At 34.8% G+C, this 26,038-nt stretch overlaps 1 protein-coding gene across 1 annotated transcript in view; it reads right to left on the reverse strand.

Moving 5' to 3' along the window:
• LOC150104099 (metal-response element-binding transcription factor 2-like) overlaps window positions 1-26,038 on the reverse strand; it is a 171,659-nt gene that overhangs the window by 139,723 nt on the left and 5,898 nt on the right. Inside the window, exon 2 of the mRNA XM_090396400.1 lies at window positions 18,997-19,197. Coding sequence (XP_090252526.1) covers window positions 18,997-19,194 — 198 coding nt within the window. The 5' untranslated portion in view covers window positions 19,195-19,197. The remainder of the gene's footprint in view (window positions 1-18,996; window positions 19,198-26,038) is intronic.

A 26,038-nucleotide genomic window follows, 5' to 3' on the forward strand; every position in this document is an offset into this window, starting at 1 on the left:
CACTTACCTAGTATTAAGATAATCTCAGAATCTCCCTGCAACACTTACGGGGACATCCTCATATGGATATTTCAGATATTTTTCTAGTGTGAAATTACTTACTAATGACAGTATTATAAAGGAATATTCCTACACAAATTACTGACATGTTAAAAAAGTATAAAATTTAAAAACATAAAAACCTTTGATTTAGAATATGCTATATGCTGATGTCTCTGAGTGTAGAACAACGATAACACTGCACAACACACACAATTTGTCTCTGAAATGAAAATAGCAATTCTTTACTAATTTCGATGTCCTGAACATGAAAATGACAATAAAATCTGTTGATTGGCTCTTGTTTAGGAAAAACTCAGTCTGCATTGCGTTCATAGGTATTGTTTGGCAACGCTGTATTTCAATCTCTTCATATTGCATCAACCAATCATATGCAACACTCCGGGAGCAACTGCATCATTGGCTGATGCAATGCAATTGAGTCATTGCTATTGTAAAATGATGCAATAATTAGTATAAAGTGAAGTCTCATAGGATGAGCAAGTGTTTGTGCGACTTCGTGGGCTCTACTCCCATTTATTCCTGCGTCATAAGTACTACACAAGTGATCCCTGCAGTGTAAATCCAGCAGTAGTGATGCCTTGTACTTGTGTGAATAGTGCAAATAACTTTTGTTACATTTGGTGGGAAGTGATACTTGCAAGCGAGAAAAAAAGCCATCACTCTGTTAGTGAAAAAGGTATATCAGCTTTTATTTCGGATGTAAGATCGGGAACCAGGACAAGGCTTGGGCCCACACATATGCTAGAAATCTTCCCAAGTAGCTGAAAGGCAGTAAAGTTGATGCCATTTGCTGTTCCTATAGTTTGAAGAGAGAGAGAGAGAGAAGCAATCCTGCAAATGACTGCTACTTCTGCATGGTACAACTTGTTTAGGGAGGCATCACGAGGAAAAAGAAGTGGACAATAGCATATCCGAATATCTGCTCACCGACCAGTTCTGCACAGCAAAGGACTTCCCATTCCCGAACCTTCAAAAGAATTTTTCATTGATTCAGAGGACAATGAGGACGGAGGTGAACCGATGTCAGGTTCTCCTGAGCCTTCAGCATTAAAAAACTTCATAAAAGCCATGGACCAGATTGGATCAGCTTACAAGTACCTTGCTGACAAATTCCCTCAACTCAGTGAAGCAAAAATTAAAGAGGAAGGTTTTGTGGGTCCTCAGATCCAAGAACTCTTCATTGACAAGATATTCGACAACCTGCTACAGGATGATGAGAAAAAGCTTGGGACATGTTTCATCTGGTGTCAACTAACTTCCTCGGAAATGTCAGGGCAGAAAACTACAAGGAACTGGTTGAGGACTTGTTGTCTCTGTATCACAAACTTGGCTGCAACATGTCCTTAAAAATACAATTGCTGCATTCCCTTGAATTTCTTCCCCAACAACCGCAGCATGGTTAGTGATGTGCACAGTGAACATTTCCATCAGGAAACTGCAATGATGGAGAAATGATACCAGGACAAGTGGTCCACTTCCATGTTGGCTGACTACTGTTGGATGCTCACCAGACATGATCCTGAGCAGCTGTACAAGCGACAGGCAAAGTGACATTGGATGCAGAAGTGGACATTTACCAGTATATGTGATAAGTGCGCATTACTCTATTATATAAGAAACTATTATGGATCTCTCACAAACTGGCCAATTTTGCATTTTCACTGTCATATTCGTGTTCAGCACCTTGAAATCTATAAGAAATGACTAAATTAATCTGGGGGTGGGGGGGCATGACTTTTATAAAATTTTGTTGTCCAGTGTAATCATAGTTGTTATAAATTTAATCAAATCAATGAAAGTTTTTCTTCGCTACTTATTTTCCTACAGCCCAAGAAAACAATGCACGCTAACAAAAACCCAGCACATGTCCACAGAAATCCAAATATACATGGTTTTATTTACTGTAGTTCTGCACATACCCTATTATTATAGATGATTCTCACTATAGCAAATTTGCAAGGACCACAGGAGCTAAAAGGGGCTCACGCGAGCCCTTTGTTAAATTTTTCTCAAATTTGCGAGCCCCTTGTTCTTCTTGTTTAATAATCTTGTAGAACTGGAAAATATCACTGCAGAATATATACATGCTACTATAATTGCTACTTTAAATTCATATGGATTTTCTGATAACTATTTAAAAAATCATCTCATTGCATTTTGTTCTGATGGAGTTAGTGTAATGTTAGGAGACAAATCAGGCGTTGCAATCAAACTTCTACAAAAATTTCCCAACGTTGAGATTTGGCATTGCGTTGCTCATTGTTTACAATTAGCATTAGATGATTCGATAAAAAACATTAAAAGAAATAAATCATTTTGAAATATTTACAGATAAATTATATGCTTTTTATCATCAATCACCAAAAAATCAACGAGAATTAAATACGATTGCAAAAAGACCTTGGTATCGAAATTTTAAAGATCGGCCGTGTGTTTCGCATCGAACGATAAATATAAAGGCTTTTTAAACTGACAATCTCAATTTGGAATTTTTAAAAGATCTAGCATTAATGATTGATATCCTACAGGAATTATCATATCTGTCAGAGGCTCTACAAAGTCGCAATATAAACATTATAAGGACTAGTTAGCCTTTTCTTTTTTTTTTGCTCGACGATGCGAGCCCTTTGTTAAAATTTCCATAGCTCACCACTGGTTATATATCATTCTAGCTATAGGGCACTGGGTGGGACTTTTCAGTAGTTTGTTATAGTGAGTGAATTTTTATAGCAATGTAAAATTTTCTACATGAGTTGATTTTATTATTTACATCTTTGCAAGATGCATAAGTACCTATTAACCTATTAGATTCATTTTGTCCATATATACACAAGTTATTCCTAAGCTGCAACTGGATAAATTTTTTGAAACTGGATGTTTGGAATCATTACAAAAATCTGTCAAGATATTCCATTTTTTGTTTCAGTCAGATAATTGATAGGGTTTCAAAATTATACATAGCAATAATCCTTCTCTTGAGAGGATGGAATGTAATACAATTTAGAATTTAGGATTCAGAATGTACACAAGATGCTTTCTATGAGGTTTGATTTTGCTCCAATCAAATAATTTTTCTTGGCAAAATCTGACAAAATGATACAAACTTATTTGAATTCCATGCTGATCCAACAGAATTTAATGAAATCTAGTGCTCAGGATCATATTAAAAGTTTTATTTTTCAATTATAACTGGACCAGTAATAGACTCACTTAAGCAAAAGAAGATTATAATCCCTACACACCAAAAGCAGTAAACTGACTCATCAAGTGCACTATAACTATTGACACACCGATTGGATTTTCTACAAAAGTACCACCATTCAATAAAGCTCTTGGATATATTTTCATTTATGTTTGTTGTTAATATAAAAAAAAAAAAAACTATCCACAAAAAGTTGTAAACCTAATGTAAATTAGTAATATGGACAGGCTAAGGGTTAGATAATCCAGAAACCATACATGGATCTTTTTCATGACACTTCAGGCTTTCAATAAGCATGGGGAGAGGGGTAGCCTCACACCAGGAAATTTATCTACCAAAATTATTAAAATCATTGTAGCTCTTGAAAAATGGCAGAAATAGTGACAAAGCTAACCAGATGAATGATTTGGTTATACTTATTGGAATAATTTTTAGTATCAGGTTGAAGACTGGTTGAAAGATTTTTTTCCTTTTTACTAGTTAGGGAGTGTTTTATTGGCAAAATAATTCAGAATGATAATTCATTTCTTGTTTGATAGAATTTAATGAAATTTTGGTGCTCGAATTCCTATTAAAATGTGTTGTGCTATTTTAATTTTGGTTTGTGAATGGTAAAATTAGGCAAAAATGTCTGTGATTTCTGTGTGCAACACGTATAAAGAAAAAATGGTCACATCAGACTAGATATGTATTTGAAGTTTCTTCTTCATTCTTTCTTTACTCACAGTACTAATGCATTGCGTTTTTCATATGAAAGTCTGTCCAAATTCAAAATGTCTGCAAGAAGAGAAGATACATCTATAATAGCCAAACCAATTCTGAAATATGGCAGTAAAACATGGACTTGGGGAAAACAAGATAAAAGACAAGTGGAAGCTGCAGAAATGAAGTTCCTAAGACCACTTGCAGGGTATAAAAAAATAGACAAGGAAAGAAATGAAGAAAGAAGAAAACAATTATCCATAATTAACATAAAAGAAGACATCACAAAATATAGAAAGAACTGGAAAAACCACATAGAAAGAATAAAAATGAAGACAGATGGCCAAATATTGCCTGGAAATATAAACCAAAGGGACACTGATCAAGAGGAAGACCCAGGAGGAGATGGGCAGAAGACTTTTTTAAACCACAGGCAAACAATTGCTTAACACGCAAAGCCAAGAAGAAGAAAATGTTAGGCTGTCTATTTTTGAAAGCTCATACTTTATGTGTGCTATATGTTTTTTAAGTAAAGTGACTTCTGTACATTGGTGTACAGAAGTCACTTTACTTAATGCTTAATAAATTCTTAATGCTTGCTTAGCAGTGAGGTGTAATTTCAAAAAACAAGGGATGACACCATTGTCTACACATCTTAATAGAAATATTAACCTATTGTGGAGTTTTTGCTTAATATTTTGGTTGTATTTTTATACTGTGAGAGATTTTGATTGCATAGCTAGTGATGTCAGAAATGTAATCACGGGACAGAGAATGCAGAATGCACGTGTGTGTGTGTGTGTGTGTGTGTGTACGTGCACACGCATGCACATGTGTAAAAGAAAGATAGAGAGATTCATGAATATCTCACACAAAAGTAGTACCAGCCTCCTGCCCACAAATGACTCAATTGCATCCCCTGTACATGCACACCACTATGCCCAGACTTCCTCCAAGTAGGCATGATTTGACAGATTAAGTGGCATCAAGATTATCTGGTTTTAATGTTGTGAAGTTTATATTTTATTAGTACTTTGGCTATCTTTTCCAATGTACCTTGGATATATGGAATAGTGTTTTGTTCTTGTGTGTTTGGGGAGGAGGAGTAGCAGGCATGTAGCATTTTATTTATTTTGTAGGAGTTGTAACCATTGGCCATGGCGAAGATAGTTGAGTTCTGCAGAAAGAGTTGTATCACTAGAACAAATACTTAGCTCTTGTGTAATTGATTTTGGAATTCCATACTGTTGGGCTTGATGATGTGATTGTTTATGTAAATATCTTCCTGTGCACTTGTTTTCTGTACTTCTAATATTTCTTTTTTTTTTTACAACATTACACGGTGCCATATTAGGACTTTAGATCTTTTAGTCTGTTACAATGAAATATCATATGAAGGAGAAAAAGACATAAAATTAAAAACTTCAAAATTTTTATAGATTATAGGCCTGATAAATAGAACACTCAATATAAATATAGTACAAAAAGAAACACACTTGAAAGTATATAATACTTTAGCAGTGCCCACATTATTATATGGCAGTGAAATTTGAGCAATAAACAAACAAAATAAAGAATAAAAACAAGTGAAATGAGATTTATGAGAAGAACTGCCAAATACACATAAAAAGGAACGAGGAATTTTTAAAGAACTAAAAACAAAATCAATAGAAGAAAAACTAAACAATTATAAACAAAAATGGATAGAACATGTAAACTGAATGGCCAACACCTGATATCCTAAGCAAATACTGAAGTATAAGCCAATTGGAAAGAGAAGGCAGGGTAGACTTCAAAAAAAGTATTGGATGGATAATGAGACTGGAACAGACCTATATGGTCTATAATCAGCATTATGATGATGATGACAATTTGAATTCTTTCACTTACTCATTGTCATGTGCAAACTATAACATGTTGTTTGATATCCAGCAAAATATATCCTGGTTTCCCCTTTCAGTCGTTTCCGACTGTAGGTGAATTTTGTAGGTATTACCCACAAAGTATTCCTGGTAGGATTTTTACAGGATAGTTCACCATTGCTTTCCCCAACCCCCAATTTAATCCGGACTTGGGATTGGCATATAGCTGGGACGTATTCATGACTATAATCCACGTGTGTTCAGAGGGCCGAATTGCTTGTTCTGGGGAACGAAAAACCAGAGTTTCCAGGTGAAAAAACCCCCTAAGGTGCTAATTCACCTTTAGTCAAAAGAGACCAGATGGTTCCTCACATCACTGATGGGAATCGAACCCAGGTCTTTCCAACCAAAGGACTTCGTCTATACTGAGTGAGCTACGGAGGCTCCAGCAAAATATAAGTTAATATTATATAGCATATTTATAATTTAATTTGTTTGGTGTCGTAATACTGTTAAAATATGTTATGAAAAATAATAATTGGTTTAAAAAGAAAAAAAAAATCAAGAGTATTGGCAAAGTGAAGGTATTATCTGGAGTTCTAGTTGGTAGATGGATGATTTCTGATAGAACACTGCTTACAACAAATATCTTACCAGCAAGCAGAACTGGAAAAAGAAAGCCAGCTGAAGTGGCAGACATAAAAATCACAGGAAAAACTACCTCCATTTTGGGTAACTGGGCTTGTAAAAAATGAAACTTTGGGAATAAGAAGTAAAAAGAGAGAACAGAGTGATTTTTAGAATATGGAGAAGCACTAAAAACAGCAGATAAATATGGCAAGAAAGCTTTTAGCAATAAAAAAAAAAAAAAAAAAAGTCCAAAAGAAGATTCCAGATCTGATTCTCTGACACAAAGAAAACACATGTGATATGTCATCCTTGTGTGGAAAGAATAATAGAAAGTGTAATGGGTAGTCAAAATGTACAGAGACTTGTTATAACTAAGGTTCAATCAAAAATAAGAGCACTAGATGCCTGTAAAAGGGGTGTTGTATATAATTTACATTTGTGTTTTATGGTGTTGGATGGAGACGTTTTTTTGCAGCATTTTTGTGGAAATTATTATTATTTTTTTTTTAATATTTTTGGTTTTTAGAACTGTTTTAAATACAGTGACACTATACTATAATTATTTGTTTATCTTTTCACAGTTAATGTTGGCAAACATGGTTTCAACAGTTTCCACCCCCTTCCCAATTTCTAACACACAAACATTATCTCAACTATTCTCACCAGGCAAAATGGCAGAGCAGACAGAAGTTGAACCATGGTCCAACTAATTAATAACTGGTTAGGTCATTACTATCTACAAGCCAGCATTTAGAACTGCTTTATTTGTGAATGGAAGTTTTCTTGATCTCCACTGTATCACTCACACTGGATGAGCAAAGAGAGAGAAGAGACTCTCACTCCACTCAAGATCAAACATAGGCATTAATTATTTCAGGTCTCCAATAAACAAAGTGGTAATGAGGGTAACTACTATATAGCATCAACTAGGTATGGATTCTGATGTCATCTCTAGGGTGGTGCTGAAAACTTTAGAGAAACTAGTAAGAACTCTTATACAAAAATGGATTGACAGCCATAATTGCAAGGAACAACAAAGGTTTACTAAAGAAAAGCATAGCACTTTACTAAAGGAAGGACATGTCTGAGCAATATGCTTATAGTTTTATAATGTTACAGCTGAAACAGATAAAGGGAACATATACACTATGAAACTGTAGGACTTTGCTTAAGAATTTGATACTAGATAGAATACCACATGAAAGGCTGTTGCATAAACTGGAGGATACAGAACTGGAATATAAGCTATTGATAGATAAGCAGATGGCTGATGGACAAGTATCATAAAACAATATGGGGAAGGTGTAAATCTGTCCAATTTATGATGACCAGTGAATACTCCAGGGATCAGTCCTTGAGGTAGTGTTATTCAATCTATACATTAATGATATTGGGTAGGACCCGAAAGGAAATGCTCATTCATTTGCTGTTGATGCAAATATAGGAAGGGCTATCAGGGATGCCACTGATATCCAGCACATAGAATGATTTGAATATGATCTGGAACTGTGGGCAAATGACATTGGCTGTCAGGTCAGTGTTAGTAAGTGTAAAATTATGCACTTAGGATTTCCAATGGCATACAGCAATCCCTCGATTAATGCGCCCCCGATTAGTGCGTTTTCGATACCCAAATTCCAAATTTACCGCCAAAATTTATGTCGTCTGCTTTACATAGCATTTTGCTGATCATATCGCTTGCAATTGTTTTCCTTACTTTTTTATTTTAAATTACTTTCCTAACCTTTAATCATGAGTAAAAGAATTTGTGTAAGAAGGAGACTATTGTGATCAACGAATATTTAATGTCGATGAAACCGGCCTTTTTTTTGGAAGTGAATGCCTTCCAAGACTTTTCTAGCCAAATCAGAGAAATCTCAGCCTGGTTATAAAGTCGCAAAGTTGAATGAAATTACTCCTAGCAATATGCAAGCCGTTTGGAAGCACATTCTTCCACATTGTGCAAATGACATTAGAGGCTTTTTAAATGAATCTAAGTTAGTTAAATCTCATTCTGAGAAGTTGAGTGATTCCGACCTGCTAAATTTAGATACGCAGCAGGAAGATCCTGAAGAAAATTTAATTACTGACAAGCCCAAAGAAGTTTCACAGAAACAATTTGAAAATAGTTTTTGTACAATTGAAGTTTTTAAGCAGCAATGCTTAGAGACCAACCCTAGTGAAGAGAGAAAAAAATTTGCAGAAGAGGCAATAGGGCCATACCGTCAGTTGTATGAAAAAAAGAAACAGAATGCCTGCCAAACTACGTTAGCTCAATTCTTTGTTAAGAAGCAGAATAATAAATTTATATTCTGAATATGTTTTATTGTCTTTCAGCTTCATGGTTTTCCTTTAACTAGGCCCTGAGACATACCATAATTCTTTTATAAAAAAAATTAAGGGTCAAAAAAAAAAAAAAGAAATCCGAGGAACGGATTATACATTTTCCCACAGGTTATTATATTCGATTAGTGCGTTTTTGATTAATGTGCCTGTTTTTAAGGAACGCATTAGGCGCACTAATCGAGGGACTGCTGTATTATGTTGGTAGGATTATGCTTGGAGAAAATGATGAAGATAGGGATCTCAGAGTCATGATGGATAGGAATTTAAAGTGCAAAGTCACATAGCAAAAGTTTCATATTCAACTGAAATTCAATCGTATCATGCAATGCTGAAACAAACATGTCAATGTTCATTTCAGCATTCATGATATGACTGACATGATAAGGAAGTAATTTTGTATCTTGACAAAGGCTTTGAATGAACTGCATCTGGCCTTCTGTGCACAGATTTGGTCTCCTGGGTTACAAGGGGATAAAGAAGAGTTAGAAAGATGAGAACATAATGACAGTATGCAGACTGCAGACAATAATAAACAGGAGAAAAAAGGGTGATTATGATAGAAGACTATAAATTTCTGAAAGGGTGCCATATAATACCAGCTGTTAGAATTTTTGTTATAGGAAGAGGACAACTGGGGGGGGGGGGGGGGGGATCATTCATGAGAATTGAGTTTGTGGCAATTAAGAAGGGGGTGAGAGCATGGTTTTTCTCTCACAGAGCAGCAACTGAATGGAACAGCTTGCCTATTGAAGTGGTGATTGCCTCTACTGTGAATGAATTAAGAGAGCTGGATGGGTGACATATGGTCTCTTTCAATGAATCCTTGACTTCATGAAGGTCTCTGATGATGATATTTTTAATCCTGGTATGATATGGCTTTGTGTTATTAATACTTATCCCAATGTTAACCTGGTTATAATGAGATTGTTGATCTATTTAAGAAGAATGAGAGTTTTAATTTTGTTCCTGCATAAATTAGAAAGAAATGATTTTTGGGGTGCTTAAGGGTCAAAGCTGTATAACTGAGAGGAGACCTCCACATAGCCTTTAAAGGAATGCGGAGAACCGACCAGGGCTTCTGACCTAATGTCCAATCCTCACCTTCTCGTGGTGCACCCTGTTGGGTATCTACTTTGATACTGAACGAACGAAGATGGGCTGGCAATTTGGGATTTAGCCGACCAAATTGTATTCTTATTGGTTAAACCAAAATAAAAAACGATGGTACAACATGACAAAATTTCATGCCGGCTGGGGCGTCGCCCGGTTAAACAAGGCCCCCGTTGTTTTCGCCAGGGAACCAGGGCGAACAGCGAAAAGTCAGCTACTGGAACAAATCTGAAAACAAACCCCAACTCAACATCACCAGAGTTAAAGATCGGTACTATCAATGTAAGAAGCCTGAATGGCAAAGAAATGGAGCTAGCTGAGGAATTAGATAAGTACCAGATCGACATAATAGGGGTGACTGAAACAAAAAAGACCAAAACTGGTGAGATCTTTCTGAGCAATAAATACAAAATGTTATATTCAGGCAATGACAATCAAGGAAAAGAAGGAGTAGCCATAGTATTCAACACAAAATACGAGGCTAATCTTCTTGAATGGCAGTCAGTCTCAAGTAGAGTAATGTGGGCAAATATGAGAATGGGGAACTGGACAATGAGACTTATTTGTGCCTATGGTCCCACAGAAGGTTCTACTAAGGTAGAAGTGGAGGAATTTTTTGAGGCTTTAGAAAAAGCAACTGACACAATGAAAAAGGAAAAGTTGGTCCTTGTTGGGGATCTAAATAGTAGAGTAGGAAATGATTGTGAGACATACAAAAATATTTTGGGAAAATTTGGAGAAAAGAGCAAAGCTAATAATAATGGCAAATATCTGTTGGATTTCTGCTCAGGACATGGACTGGTTATTACTAAAACCATGTTCCAACATAAAAATGTGCACAAATTCACATGGAGAGAAGAGGCTAGGAATAAGAAAAGTCTCATTGACTATGTTATTGTTGATAGTGATGTTTTCTCCTTGGTGCAGGACACCAGAGTGTACAGAGGATTTGAAATTGGAAGTGATCACTATTTAGTCTTGAGCAGGATAAAATTGAATTTCATATTGAAAAGAATAACATGTAAGAAAGTTTTAAAGCGAATAAAAGTTGAGCAGCTCTCAGATGTGAACTGTAGACTAAAATACAGAAATATTATTGAAAAGAAAATGAAAGAGTTTGAGAACAGGAATCAAACCTTGGAGATTCAGTGGCAAACTCTGAAGGAAACATTGATTGATTCTGCCAGAGAGGCATGTGGTGAGGTTGTGTGCAAGGATAAAAAAATCAGAACTCCCTGGTGGACACAGGAAGTTAAAGAGGCAGTGAAGGAAAAGAAGAAAGCATATCAAAAGTTCCTGGCAAATAAGGCAGCTTTTACTCTTACAGAATACAGAGACAAATGTAAGAAAGCTAAACAGTGTGTAAAACTAGCTAAACAAAAGTCATGGGAGGACTTTGGCAAGAATATAGAAAATAAATATCAAGAAGGTGGCAAAATATTCTGGAGGTTGTTGAAGAAGCTTAGGAATGGAGGAAAGAGTGCTGTAAAAGGAATTAGAGATGATAAAGGTGAAATGAAAACAGGAGAAAAAGATATCCTTGAAGTATGGAGTAATTACTTTGAAAAACTGCTAAATGAAACAAGCAGTGATGACAGCACAGTGATAAAAAACACTGACCAGGCATGCAGTCAGGAATACATATCCATACTTGAAGTAGAAAAAGCCATCAAAGGCTTGAAATGTGGAAAGGCAGCAGGAGTAGATGATATTCGACCAGAAATGCTGAAGTATGGTGGTATAAGAGTCTTACAGTGGCTGCACTACATAGTTCAGAAAGCCTGGACAGAGGGACGAATTCCCGATGATTGGAGTAGAGCTCTCATAGTACCCATATATAAAAAGGGAAATAAAACTGAATGTGAGAATTACAGAGGTATTTCCCTACTGAGTGTTCCTGGCAAGATCTATGCAAGTATACTTGAGAAACGGTTGAGAAGAATTGTGGAAGAAAAGCTTGGTGAAGAACAAGCTGGATTCAGGCCAAATAGAGGCTGTCAGGATCAGATCTTCACTTTACGACAAATAGTCGAGAAAGCATGGGAATATAACAAAGATCTGTATTTAAGTTTTGTCGATTTGGAAAAGGCATATGACAAGATGCCAAGAGAGAAGCTATTCAATACGCTGCAGTTATATGGTGTCAATGGGGCATTATATCAAGCAATACTTAGTCTTTATTTGAGTTGTGAGTCAGCAGTTAGAATTGAAGGAAGTACAGGAAGATGGTTTAATGTTAAATCTGGTGTGAGACAAGGATGTACATTATCCCCCCTGTTATTCATTATCTATATGGATCACATTATGAAGGAATGTGGTATTAAACCTGACATCAAAATTGGACATGTTAATGTCAGCTCTGTGACTAAATTGAATAGCTGTTGTAATAGATATGGTATGAAGGTCAGCAATAAAAAGACAAAGACAATGAAAATAGGCAGAATCATTGAAAATGTCAACTGTGTTGTGAATGGAGAACCTGTGGAACAAGTAAAACATTTCAGCTACTTAGGCACAATTTTTACTGAAGATGGTAAACTAAATATAGAAATAGACAACAGAATCAGCAAAGCTGGTATCGTGGGAAGTCAATTGAATAAATTCATATGGAATAAGAAAGAAATTAGTTGGAACACTAAATTAGCTGTATACAAGACTGTGTTCAAACCAATTTTAACTTATGGATCTGAGAGCTGGGTCAGAAGTAAAACACTTGACCAAAGACTAGAGACCGCAGATATGAGAGTCCTGAGAAAGATTAGAGGCGTGAACAGATGGCATCAATGGCAATATCATATTAAAAATGAGGATATTAGGAAAGAACTTGACATTGTCAGCATCCAGGAATGCGTTAGCAGAGCTAATCTCAGATGGTATGGTCACTTAAATAGAATGGGAGAGGAAAGATTAGCAAAACAAGTGTTCTCTGCCAGGTTGGCAGGAAAACGACCCAGAGGAAGACCAAGATATAGTTGGATTGATACGGTACAAAGTGCCTTAGACGATAGAAATATAAGATCTGATAATGTTGGAGTCTTGACAAGTAACAGACTGATTTGGAGGAAAATTGTAGATAGGAAGTTAGTAATGATGTAATTTTTTCATGTAGTACTGTCATATCCTGTACACCCCTTGAGGGTACATGGCAGGAATTTGATGATGATGATGATGATGATGATTTTTGCCTAACTAAGTATGCATTTTTTTAATTGAATAAAAAACTGCAAGCATGGTTAAGCCAAACAGCTGGGATCTTTAGCTGTCGGTTATGAATTTCATTGGCTTGTGCGAGATCACTGCTCTGCTTACTGGAGGTTCGTAGTGGCTTGAAAAAATTTCCATGTTTGATTTCTAAATACCATAAAATAATAATCAAAAACTCTTAACTCAACTATGGTATTAATGTACTATAAACTTACCATTTTTTATGGGTGGACGTTATATTAAAAAAAAGAATCCAACTCAACAAAAAGGTTGTAAATATTTTGTGAGTGACACTGCTCTAAGCTCTACTAGCCATATAATCTGGGATACTGTGTAGACTTCTATCAATGTTAATAAGGAAGATTTATTGTGGAAACTAAGTTTCTAGAAGTGACTGTGTAATCTCGTCATTTGTTAATGGAAAACTTGAAATACTGATAATGGTTTTTGCTGAATAGGCTTTCTGTAGAGAGAGGGGACATGGGAATATGCTTTCCAGTATTTTCTACAAAAAAAAAAATATCACAAGTATTTTTTCAAATCACTCCATGAATAGGTTTGCTAACAGGGGAGAGAAGCGAGAGTCCATTGCCAGTCCTTCTGTTCAAAATATTCATTTTGGAATTTGAAAAATGTGCTATTGATGCAGCATTTAAAGAGATCCACTGTGTCTGGTGGGAAGACGGCTTGTAATAGTTACATGTTTCTGTTTTTAGTGCATTGGTGAACAGATCTACTATGTGTAAAAAGAAGCCTTCAAAGGCTTGAAAGTATATCAGTAGGAACCACTGTCATGTCTTTGATGTTTTCTATGAAGTGTATGGCATTCTTTAAACAAGAGGATGTTTATCCAATCTAAGGGCTTAATAGGTTTGCTAGATACTTCGATAGCAAAGAATTTGGGGAGTGTCTTGCACCAACAATTCGTCTCAACGGCAAGTCATGCTTATGCAGCTTAGGGACTCCATATATTCTTGGAACCAGAGGGTGTCTAGATTCAAGATTTTTTTTTTTTTCCCCTCAGACCAGTTCAGCATGTTTTTTTTTTTTTATTACGTTGTTGGCCTTATTATGGAAATATCCTGTAGGATCATGACCCAACTTTTCATAGATGTTAGTGTCATTTAGAGGGTGATATTTTTTCTATGTATTCTACTGAGTTCAATACTATATTCTACTGAGTTCAATACTACTGCTGAGTTGCCCTTGTTGGCTTTCAGTACTAAGTTATTTTTGTCTTTCTTAATGTTTTTTAAAGCTGTTTGTTCTACTTTTGTGATATTATTAGTAGGAAGTTTTGTCTATAAAAGGATGGAAGCTGTTTGCATTCAAATAAATCAGCAGTGTCTCTCAGAATTTTTTGAAGGCTTCTCTTTACACTTGCTATAATATCTTATTTTGGAATCATACTAGGAGAGATTGCAAAATTGAAACAGGAAAGAATGATCATTTTAAAATCAAATAATGTTCTTGAGAACATTATTTGATTTTAATAGCTACAATACAATAGAACAGTACAATACAACAGAACAGAGCTACAATAGAACATTAATCAAAAAAATCCTATCTTAACTTCCAAAACAATCAGATGAACAAGAAACCAAGACTTTAGAGAAGCAGTGATTCTCCGATATGTACAATCAGTCACAGACAAAAATAGCAAGGTTGCTTCGCTAACAAAATATAAAGATCACTTTCAACCTAATCAACAAGATCTCTAATCACCTGATTAGAGATCACATAAACATAATTTTTTATTTGTTTGTTTGTTTTTATTTATCTAATCCAATGTTTGTTACTTAAATTTTTCATTTTGTTCTTGCTTTGTTCGCATTATTCTCCACATTCTTCTTTGAGTATCATAAAATTTTTTTTATCAATTTTTTCTTAATGTTTCTTATCCTATTATTTATTTTATTTTGCATTGTTTTAAATTCTTCATATATGAACTGATTTATCTTGCAGATATTACATGCCATTTTCTTTTCTTTTGCTAATTTTTTTTTACCTTTGCTTTATGACATGGTGTCCATTTTTGATGTTTTCTTTTTACTGTTTGTCTGTCTTGATCTTTAGTTTTCAATTTATAATCTTCTAATACTTCTCTTTTGTATAAATATCACAAACTTTCATTCTAAAATGATTCTACCTTGCATTTTGTTGAATTGATTTTAGCATGCCATATGTTTCTGACTTATATAATGCAGACCACAAACAAATGGTTTAAGCTACCACCTCGAAGATTGTATACTTGGCGATCACCACAGGATAATAATGGGAATATAGTCAGAAACCAAATTGATTACTTACTAATTAATCAACGATTTCGAAGTTCTATAAAGAGTACAAAAACCTATCCTAGTGCAGATATTGCTTCTGATCATAACCTACTGGTGGCAAAGTTACAACTTAGACTGAAAGCTATGCTTAAGAAACATCAACAAAAAAGGTTTGATTTGGGAAAATTAAAAAACACAGAGATAAGAAGCAAATTGAGTCAAGATCTGAATCAAGAGCTAGCACTTATCAAGAATGATGACATCATGAGGGTTGATGAATCGTGGGACAAATTGAAATCTGTCTTCATAGAGAAATGTACCAATACCTTATGTCCTAATAGAGCAGTAAAAAAGAAAGATTGGATGACTGATGAAATTCTTTCTCTCATGGATCAACGCAGATCATATAAAAATCATAATCCAACAAAATATACAGAGATTCAGAAAATTATTAAACACAAGATCAAAAATGCAAAAGAAATCTGGATGAATGAAAAATGTAAAGAAATAGAAATTCTACAGGAAAAACATGACAATTTTAATCTACACAAAAAGATGAAAGAGACCTCAGGTATATATAAGAAAAAACAATTCTGTATCCTTCGAAACAAAAAGGGAGAAATTATATCCAAAAAGGATGACAAAATACAAGAATGGGTGAAATATATAGAAGAACTCTTTACTGATGACAGACAGAACCCAGAAAATACTTATGAACATATGGAAGGTCCATGCATTCTAAAATCAGAGGTAGAATGTGCATTGAACTCAGCTAAAAATGGTAAAGCCCTAGGACCAGATAGAATACCGGCAGAAATAGTAAAGTTATTAGAAGGTGACAACATTAACATATTAGTAAAGCTATTTAATAAGATCTACGACACAGGCATAATCCCTCAAGACTGGTTACAGTCGACCTTCATCATGCTACCTAAAAAAGTAAATGCGAAAACTTGTAATGGCTATAGAATGATCAGCCTAATGAGTCAAGTTCTCAAAATGTTTCTGAAAATAATTCAAAAAAGAATATACAGAAAATGTGAAAACACATCTTCGTAATGAAAAATATAAGATACTTCAATTGATTATAAAAGGGAAGATAAATGGAAGAAGAGGACAAGGAAGACGAAGAAAATCTTGGCTGGCAGATATCAGACAGTGGACTGGTATGAACTCTGAGAGACTGCTCAGAATAGCTGAGAATCGCTCAAAATTTGCCAAGGTAGTAGCCGACCTCCAATAGGAGATGGCACTCAAAGAAAGAAAGATAATGCAGACAAATAATTTTGTTTTTTCTAATTTTGTCAGAGAAAATGATCCAATTAAAACCAAATTTGAAAGGAATTGATAAATTTAAGATTATAAATAGCAAATTTCATTAAATCCCATACAGTCAATGCAGAATTTTTAATATTAGTTTGAAATGACATTTTTATTGGCAAAATCAACTGAAATCATAAACTGAACTGCATGGACAATTTTTGTGTACATCATATTATCCAAATTTTAATAAATGTCATTGCCCCCCCCCCTCCAGATGCAAATGACCAGATTAAAAAAAAAAAAATGGGATGGCTCAATAAATTTTTGTAATGATTCTAAATAACAAATTTCAATAAATACCATTCTGCCAAAGTCCTGGAATAATCTGCAGACATTTGAATAAAACAAAAATGAATCTGACAGATTCATTTTATCCAACTTTTTTTTTTATTTTTTTACCTAAACTGAAACAAGAATTTGCTGTCCTCAATCTTTAGCAAAGAAAAAACAATCCAGTGACCCTGTAAAATTTCCAGTCATTGATTCACAGCTTAAAAAAATTAAGCTCAGAAATTTTCCAGACATTGTACCTAAAGAGTTAAACTCACTCTTATACACTTAACAAGTTCAATTAACAAGTAAACAGAAAAATAGTCACAAGTCTCATGGAATACCATATTTTTCAATAGATAACATGCCCGTTATCTACACAAAAAAGTCTAAATTTGTTAAAAATGAACATATGCGGTATACATTTGAAAGGTATAAGAGGTAAATCAAATGTAATAACAAAACTAAGGTAAAAGTATTACTTAATATTTATTGAACATTAGACTATTCAAATGCAAAAAATTCTTCATCAGACTCCATATTGAAAGAATCAATTGAGTTAAAAATTTTGTTTTTAACGCAATTTAACGGTATTTCTTCAGCTTCATAATCATTGTCGCCGGACACCACTGCATTCCCTTGTGGTTTAATGAAACCATTTCTAACACAGTTTTCACTTACAGCAGCTCAACTTTCTACAATCCACATAACTATATCTTTATATGAAGTTCTTTTCATCTGCCCTGTTTTGTTATATTCATGAATGCCATTCATCATCCAGTCTTCCTACTTAGCCTGCAAATTGTCTTTGAATGGTTTATTTACTGCAAGATCAAGGAGTTGGAGTTTTTTTGTTAAAAACCACCTGGAATAACGGCCAATTTGGAATACTTACAATTGTTTTAATTTCTGCTGTCATGTGTGTGCCCTAACGAATCCAACACTAACAAAGATTTTCGGTTGAAAAATGCCATTTTTCTCTTTCACCACACATTCTCCAACCAAAATTTCATAACCCCAGAATTTATCCAACCTTTATTATTAGCAGTAACAATATCTTTGGAATCACGACCTTTTGGAACAGTCTTTCTTTTGAAAATCACCATCGGTGGCAGTTTGGAACCACTGCTACTAGCAACACACGTGCTTTTAAAGAATTCCTCCGTCCTCTGTCTGCACTTTCTAACTCTACTACTAGTTGGCGCATGCGCGTTATCTATACATCAAAAGGAGTGATGAAAATGTCGGGATGTGCATTATACATTAGGTGCACATTATCTATCAAAAAATACGATAATTGACAGTTTCCAATCGTGACCAATCACGCTCAAATAATGTATGGTTTTTAGAAGGAAGAGAAAAAAAATCCAACAGAATATTGTAAACAATAAATAATAAGAAGATATTAAGAAAAGTGTCTTAAAAAGGTTTATAATGGCATTAAAACTTACTTGGGGGGGGGGGGTATGTATACTGTAGCAGATTTTAGGATTTATATGAATCCATCCCTTTGACCTGACTTGACTTGATTAATACAGTACTAATGAATAATAATAATAAAACATGTAAAAGGAATTATTTTATTTTTCTCACTTTTTAGAATTAATTCATAAAATTAACTTAATATGACAGTGTTAAAAGAATTTTTTTGCATTCATATTAACATATAAAATCGATTTTAATATGCCATTTGAAAAGAACTTTTCTTACCAAAAGATCTTGATAGGTTTAAATTCCTCATGTTAAACTAATATATTTATTTAAGTAGAAACAAAACAGAACTCTGAGAATTAGGAAATCGGTATTTTATACTATCCTTTCATGTTTTTTTCCGTCATTGTATAGTAAATTAACATTTACTATACAATGAAACACACAGTTTTAAATCATGGCAAAAGATTTTAAGCCATAACATGGAAATAAGTTTTAGAGACATGCAATTTTTTTGTTATGTTTTAGAGACATAACAAAAAAAAATTTAGAACAAATATATTTACATTTTTACCTCAATTATGGTTCCAAGATAAAATAATCCATCAGTCCAACGTACTAGCACATCACAGTCTACTTTAAATTTTCTTTTATCAAATACCTCCTTATTATCATCTGATAAAGTGTTATCAGTCTGTGTCCAAACACTTTCTTGATTCTCTCTCACATTCTGAAGACCATTTATTTCTTCATTGCTGCACTTCTCTGACATTGCCTAAAATTGAATTGAATTAAATATTATAAGTTTAAGAAAAGGATCTGTTTAAAAATAATTACTTATAACAGAGGGGAGGGAATGGGGAAAAATAGAACAGACCAAAATCTAGATGGCATGATGCAGTTAACAGTGCCTTAGAAGTTAACATAAGCTCTCAATATTAGAAAATTAAGAAATAATGACTAAGTTGAAAGATAATAATGATATGGCCAAGGATGTCTATTTCATCCACCTCCTTCCATTTCCTATTACTCTACTATACAGCTGGCAGAAATTTATAGAATGCATCTCACAATCTGTAAATAGTGTGGGAGATTAGACCAAAAACTCCATGATTATGAATTCAAAACCTGCAAAGGAGAGTCTTGGATGGAAATAAACTTGACCAAGTTTTAAAAATGGATAAATCATTAAGTAGATACAATCAGCAAGAATTCTATACATAGCTACTTATAACATATGTCACTCTTATTGGTGATCACAAATTAGTACACCTATAAAAAGAACTTCAAGGTATCAAATAAGATATAATTGGATAAGCAAATACATACAAAAAGGAAATACGATGCAAAATCTAAGCAATAGGCATCTACTAATAACAAGCGGAAAGCAAGATGAAAGCAAACATGGTATTGGTTTTTTGATTACCAATAAAATAAAAAATAAGTTAGAAGATGTAAAATTCAGATCAGAAATAATCTGCCAAATCACAATAACAATAAATAAAAAATATACCTCTAAAGTAGTGCAAATTTATCTACCTACAAGTAGCTACTGATGAAAACACAACTTGTTTATAACTTTCTATATACGAGTTGCCCCAGTCCTGAAAATACTTCAGTTGCAAACTTTGTTTGTTTACACTTGGATAAAGAATTAAACCAAGAATATAATTTCTTGGTATCTTTAATTTTTAGGGTATATTAACTGTTTTATCTTCCTGTGTGTGGGGGGGGGGGAGGACAGAGAAATGCTATCTGTTAATGAGCCATCTATTAAAGAGTCTAGAAGCATATCTTTGGTCCTCTGTGATGCCGCTTTTTTTTTTTTTTTTTTTTTTTTCAATAAGAGGATTTTCATGTAATGGTGGGACCATTTTGGGCATGTTATCAGAAGTAAGTCCATATCAGTTTTTCTCTTTGATTCACCGTAAGGAGATAGCAAGTAAGTCATACCATTCAGAGATGTTGTAGTTGTGAGAAGGCAGGAATGATATGTGTCCCACAATAAGGATTCTCAGCCTAAGAGGGTTTATCAGATATTGTTACTACTATTGTGTTATATTGCCTCCTGATAGGCAATGTAATTTTTCGATCTTCTTTATGTTCTTCCACCTTTTGCATGCGTAAGAGTATGCTGGGTGATCTCCCACCCAATTAGAGCATTTTGGTGCTTTGCCCTTAAAGTCTTTATTCTCATGATCTTTACTACCACATTGGGCACAGATGGCAGAACCATAACAAGCAGTTGAAAACTATCATATTTCTGTTGAAAGTTTATTTTTCACTTGGTTAGACTATAATAAATTTATAATAATAAATAATAGATTTGGCAACTCCTATAGGTAGAGATGACCTTGCTATTGCTTCTGCCTGGTATCTCCATGTCTGGGCCTGGCTCCCACTGAAGAGACCTCAATAAAGGTCGAAACCAGTCTGGGTAGTGGCCCTTCCCTTAATGCATAACATTATACATATCTGCAAGTAGATGTGTTTTGCATTATGGGAGATACTGAGATAGGAGTGATGTGATCTTGCTCCACCTTTGCAACGAGCTGCCCGGTGTTGTACTACCTTACCCCAGTCCTGAAGATACTTTCAGGTACAAACTTTGTTTGCTCACACTTGGATAAAGGATTAAACTAAATTTATTATTATCATATTTCTGACATCTAAAACAGCACAAAACGTTCAGTATCTGGCTTTGACAGATATGGCAATATAGTTTGATATGTTGAAGGTAAGGATGATGTTTCTGGTGAGAAATAAGTACCCATTCCTATGTATGAGGATTCTTCTTATAATTGTCACTCCTTGGTCTTTAATTTCAGTGCAGATCTCCCTCATCAAAAACATCAAGGAGGATCCACCCTGATATTTTGCCTCTAGAAAAGTTTTTTTTTGGCAGTGGGGAGTGTAATTGGTATTCCCCCAATACATGTTGCATGAAGTAATTTTTCTGATCGTGCCACCATTGCTACTTAAATAAGAATATATCATCTCTTGGGGAGTGTAAATGGTATTCCCCCAATACATGTTGCATGAAGTAATTTTTCTGATCGTGCCACCATTGCTACTTAAATAAGAATATATCACCTATACAGTTTCTTTACAGATTCTAGAGATCTGCCAATCCTTCTGGATGAAGAAAGATGACAATTTTCCAAGTGGATGTTCTCCTACTGAATGCAAGATAACAACAGTAACATATCTGTTGCAGCTTCTGATGTTTTTTGCATTTTATTTTGATTATTAGTTGATATTTCTATGGTTTCTGCACATGGTTGGGACTTGTTGAGGACTTTGATAAACAAGAGGATGAAAAATTATTCATTCTCAGGAGGAGTTTGATTCATCATAGTGCTCCCCACCCACCACATATACCCACTCTCTGGCAAGCAATGGCAGCGCTTGAGAGTGGAATGCCAGATCTACTCTGGATATTATATTAGCATCGCAGCAAGCTTGGGCCCTGTGCCCAGAGCATGGGGAGGGAGACACTACAATACTGTTGATCCTGGTAAGCTCACTAGCTGACTGATTCTGGCCAGGCCATCCAGGATGGTCCATTTTGTTAAAGCCGAGGCCAAAGTAGTGTGAGACGACTAGGATCACTCTTTCTGGATGTCCATGGATCACACCACATGGTAAACATGATGAGGAGGCATTGGATCTTAGTAATGGTGGTCTGAAGGATAGGATAATAATAAAATAATTTTAAAAAATCAGGAGAAGAATTCAGGAAGTACTCTAACTGAGAGAGCTCCCCCCCCCCACTTCATGATGAGCAGGTGCCTCACATGGAAGGGATAAATTTACTGGACAAGGGGGGATGCATACACATTAGTATGTGTATGCATCCCCCCCCCCTCCGACCTTTGCAGAGACCTCTGACAGATATTGCTATATGACAAATTTGGACTTAAATTGATGGGATTGGATAACAGATAAGCGAGTTAGATAGGAAATACAGTCTAATGGATATCAGCAAACTATGTATTGGGATTTGATAACCAAGAAGAGGAAAGGCAGTAGTATTGCCACAAGGGTAGCAAACCATTATGGTTTAAAATCCTTTTTTTTTTATACAAAATATTTTACAACCATTGGCATTTACACCTATATGTTAATAATACTGAGAAAAGTTTAAAATGGGAATAAACATTGTCAAATAATATAAAGTTGGAGAGCCAGGAGGAGTGAAACTGAATGTTGTAGCTCTCCTAGAGACTTTGAATGGATTGTCTGTGTGGATAGATGAAGATATTTCTAATTCAATGCTGTAAAATGTAAGGTTTAGAAATTAGAATACAAGGATGGGATTGTCTATTCTATTGTTGGGAATGTACTGAAGAAGATGAGGAACCTGCAAGGGATGGTAGACTTAAAATTTACTTTGGCTGGAATTACATTGAAAACAACTAAGACTATGAAGTCAGTTTATTTTATCTATTAATTGTATGCATTCTCTGACGAGTCAAAAAATCCTGCCATCTACCTGTGAGAATGGCTAACTCATATTTTGATGAAAAGCACTTATTAAAGGTCCTTATTAATGGTTCTTGAATTCAAATCCTATCTAGGATTCAGAGGGTGAATGTCACAATATCCTCCCAACTGCATCACAGATGTACTTCCTGAAATTTAGGGGCCACAATGAGAAATGAAAGGACACTACAATGGATTACAGCAATGATGAAAAAGACAGGCATGTAAAAATAAAGAGATCATAGTTATGTAAGATCATGTTCAAGTCATATATGGACTACTTTCTACAGATTTGAGGAAAATTTAAAACCTGGTATTCAAGGGGATTAAGATACTTTTCAAAAGATCTAGAGAAAAGTAGTGTCAGTGCTCTGGAATGCTGGATATGCTAACTACAGAACCTGATGGATAATATGATTGAGTCATATAAGTGAATGAGCAGTTTGTACTAGATTAATGCAGAAGAGATTCTTTACAGATGAAGGGAGAAGGGTGGGAGGCATTCTCCTGTCTGTGAGCAGGAGAATGAAGAAAAGACTCTGTGGTAGGCAAGAATGTGAAGTGTACAGAAAAAGTAAATGTATTTAAAGCAAAGTTTGATTATGAGTGTTGTACTAGATTAATGCAGAAGAGATTCTTTACAAATGAAGGGAGAAGGGCAGGAGGCATTCTCCTGTCTGTGAGCAGGAGAATGAAGAAAAGACTCTGTGGTAGGCAAGAATGTGGTGTACAGAATGTTTATTAATTAAAAATTTAAAGCAAAGTTTGATTATGAGTGTTGTGTTTAATAGTAAAGCTTTCCTATGATGTCTCTGACTCCATTGGAGGTCTATTGATAATAAATGTACCAGCAGGCAATATTTATGAAGTACATGTAAAAATAGTGGATTTTTTTAGAAAAAAATTTTAATTATTAATAAAAGGATATGATAAAATACAGCATATTATATATTTTCATAAGTTTTTATTAACTATTAAAAAGCTATTTCTTAAACAAAAAAAAAAATTAGAAATGCTTAATAAAAAAAAATTAGCTGAGTTTGCAATAAAAATCAGATTTATTGAAATTACAGCCAAAGCAACTAATGACCTGTACATTGTGTATATTAATGACGTGTGCTTCTGATAAGTTTGCATGTTTTGCAGGATGAAATGCCTGCCACTTTTTAATTCATCTTAATTCAATCAAATCTTTATAAAGGTTCATCACATCCTAAAGAATTTAAACGTAGATCTTTCTAATCAAAAGACATCTACAACTGAATAAGAACTAGATACATTCACTATGATGTTTGAGATTTCGTGTCTTTTACAAAACTGTCAATATTTAGGAAATACATGAAGTATTCTTCAGATGCAATAGATTATGTACATACTAATATAAATGCTAAAAATTTCATAAACAAAATTAATTTTATAAACAAAAAAATACTCCTGGAAAACACAGAGCAAACATTGGATATTTGTCACGAAAGTCAAATGATGAAGCAACAATGAATGTCTTCAGTTCTAAGCTATCACATGACAGCTTTTGTATCACCAGCATACGAGGTGATACAAAATTAATCGTTATCCCCTTCAAGATACTCCCCTCCTCTATCAATACACCACTGCATACAAATTTTTCATTGTTGGAAGCAGTGCTGCAAGTCATCAGGTGTTATCTGTTTCAGTAGCGCTGCCATTTTCTCCTTTACCTCATCCACTGACTGAAAATGCCCTTCAATGCGGATTTCAACTTTGGAAAAAGGTAAAAGTCGCTAAGTCTGGCGAGTAAGGTGGATGGTATAATACTGGGATCTTCTTATCAGCCAGATACTGCTTTACAAACAGTGCACTGTGGGCTGGAGCATTGTCCCGATGGAGAATCAAAGCATTGTTCTTCCACAGATCGGGTCTCTTGTTCCTCACTCGTTCTCTCAGCTTGGCCAGAACCTCAAGGTAATAATGTTGGTTAACTGTCTGACCCTCTGGTATACATTCAACCATTACCACGCCATTGATATAAAAAAAAAAAAAAATACGATCTGCATTGCCTTCAGTTTTGACTTGCTCATTCTTGCTTTTTTCATTCTCGGTGACATGGGAGTTTTCCTGTGCATCGATTGTCTCTTTGTTTCTGGATCCACCTTACTCGTCGGACTTAGCTCCATGCAACTTTAACTTTTTCCAAAGTTGAAATCCGCATTGAAGGGCACCCATTTTCAGTCAGTGGATGAAGTAAAGGAGAAAACAGCAGCACTACTAAAGCAGATAACACCTGATGACTTGCAGCACTGCTTCCAACAATGGAAAATTCAGATGCAACAGCGTATAGATAGAGGCGGGAAGTATGTTGAAGAGGATAACAATTAAGTTGTACAATTGTAATAATAAACCACATTTCTGTAACCATCTCGTTATTTAATAGCTACACCTCGTATATGACCACCTGCATATAAAGTTTGAGAAATTATTTATAAATCTGAATAGCATATCAGAAAACAAAAGATCAAGAGAGAAGAACTAAAAATGAGACTAAAGTGGCTGTAAATGAGAATACTAGTAGTAGTATAAGAGATAATGATGAGAGAACAAGAATGCAAGATGGACATGGTGACACAGTAGGAGAGTGGATGTCAGAGGTAGTAGTAAATATATGTATGAGGATGGTCAGTATGGAATGTAATGGCCCTGGGATGTACAGTGTAGTTGAGTATATAGGGTAAGTGGTAAAAAAATGTGAATGAGAATGGTTAGGTGTTGGGAAATCACAACCAACACGTGGCATGGGTAGGACTAGTTATAGACTTAACAGTGAATTGCTGTGCTTATTTATAAATCCAGAAGAGCATTAGAAATAAGGGAGATGAAATGGTTTTGCTGATTGAGTTTATTTGCCCAAAAATTGCTGGAATAATTGAAACATAGCTGAATAAGGATATCCTGATGGGAATATAAATGGAAAGATGTGATATTTTTCATGAGGATAGAAAGGACAAGAAGGTGGGGGGGATGATGTTGGGGCAGGCGAATTATGTCTACACAAAGTGAAAATGCAAATAGTGCCAATAGTTTTGAGTGAGTATGGTGTGAGGTGGAAGTTGATAAGAAGAGACATTTAGTCAAATGCTGCTATAGGCCAGGCAATG

This window comes from Typopeltis vanoorti, chromosome 8 (assembly GCF_054136105.1).
Source record: "Typopeltis vanoorti isolate ZY-2024b chromosome 8, IOZ_Tvanoo_1.0, whole genome shotgun sequence".
Taxonomy (NCBI): Eukaryota; Metazoa; Arthropoda; class Arachnida; order Uropygi; family Thelyphonidae; genus Typopeltis; species Typopeltis vanoorti.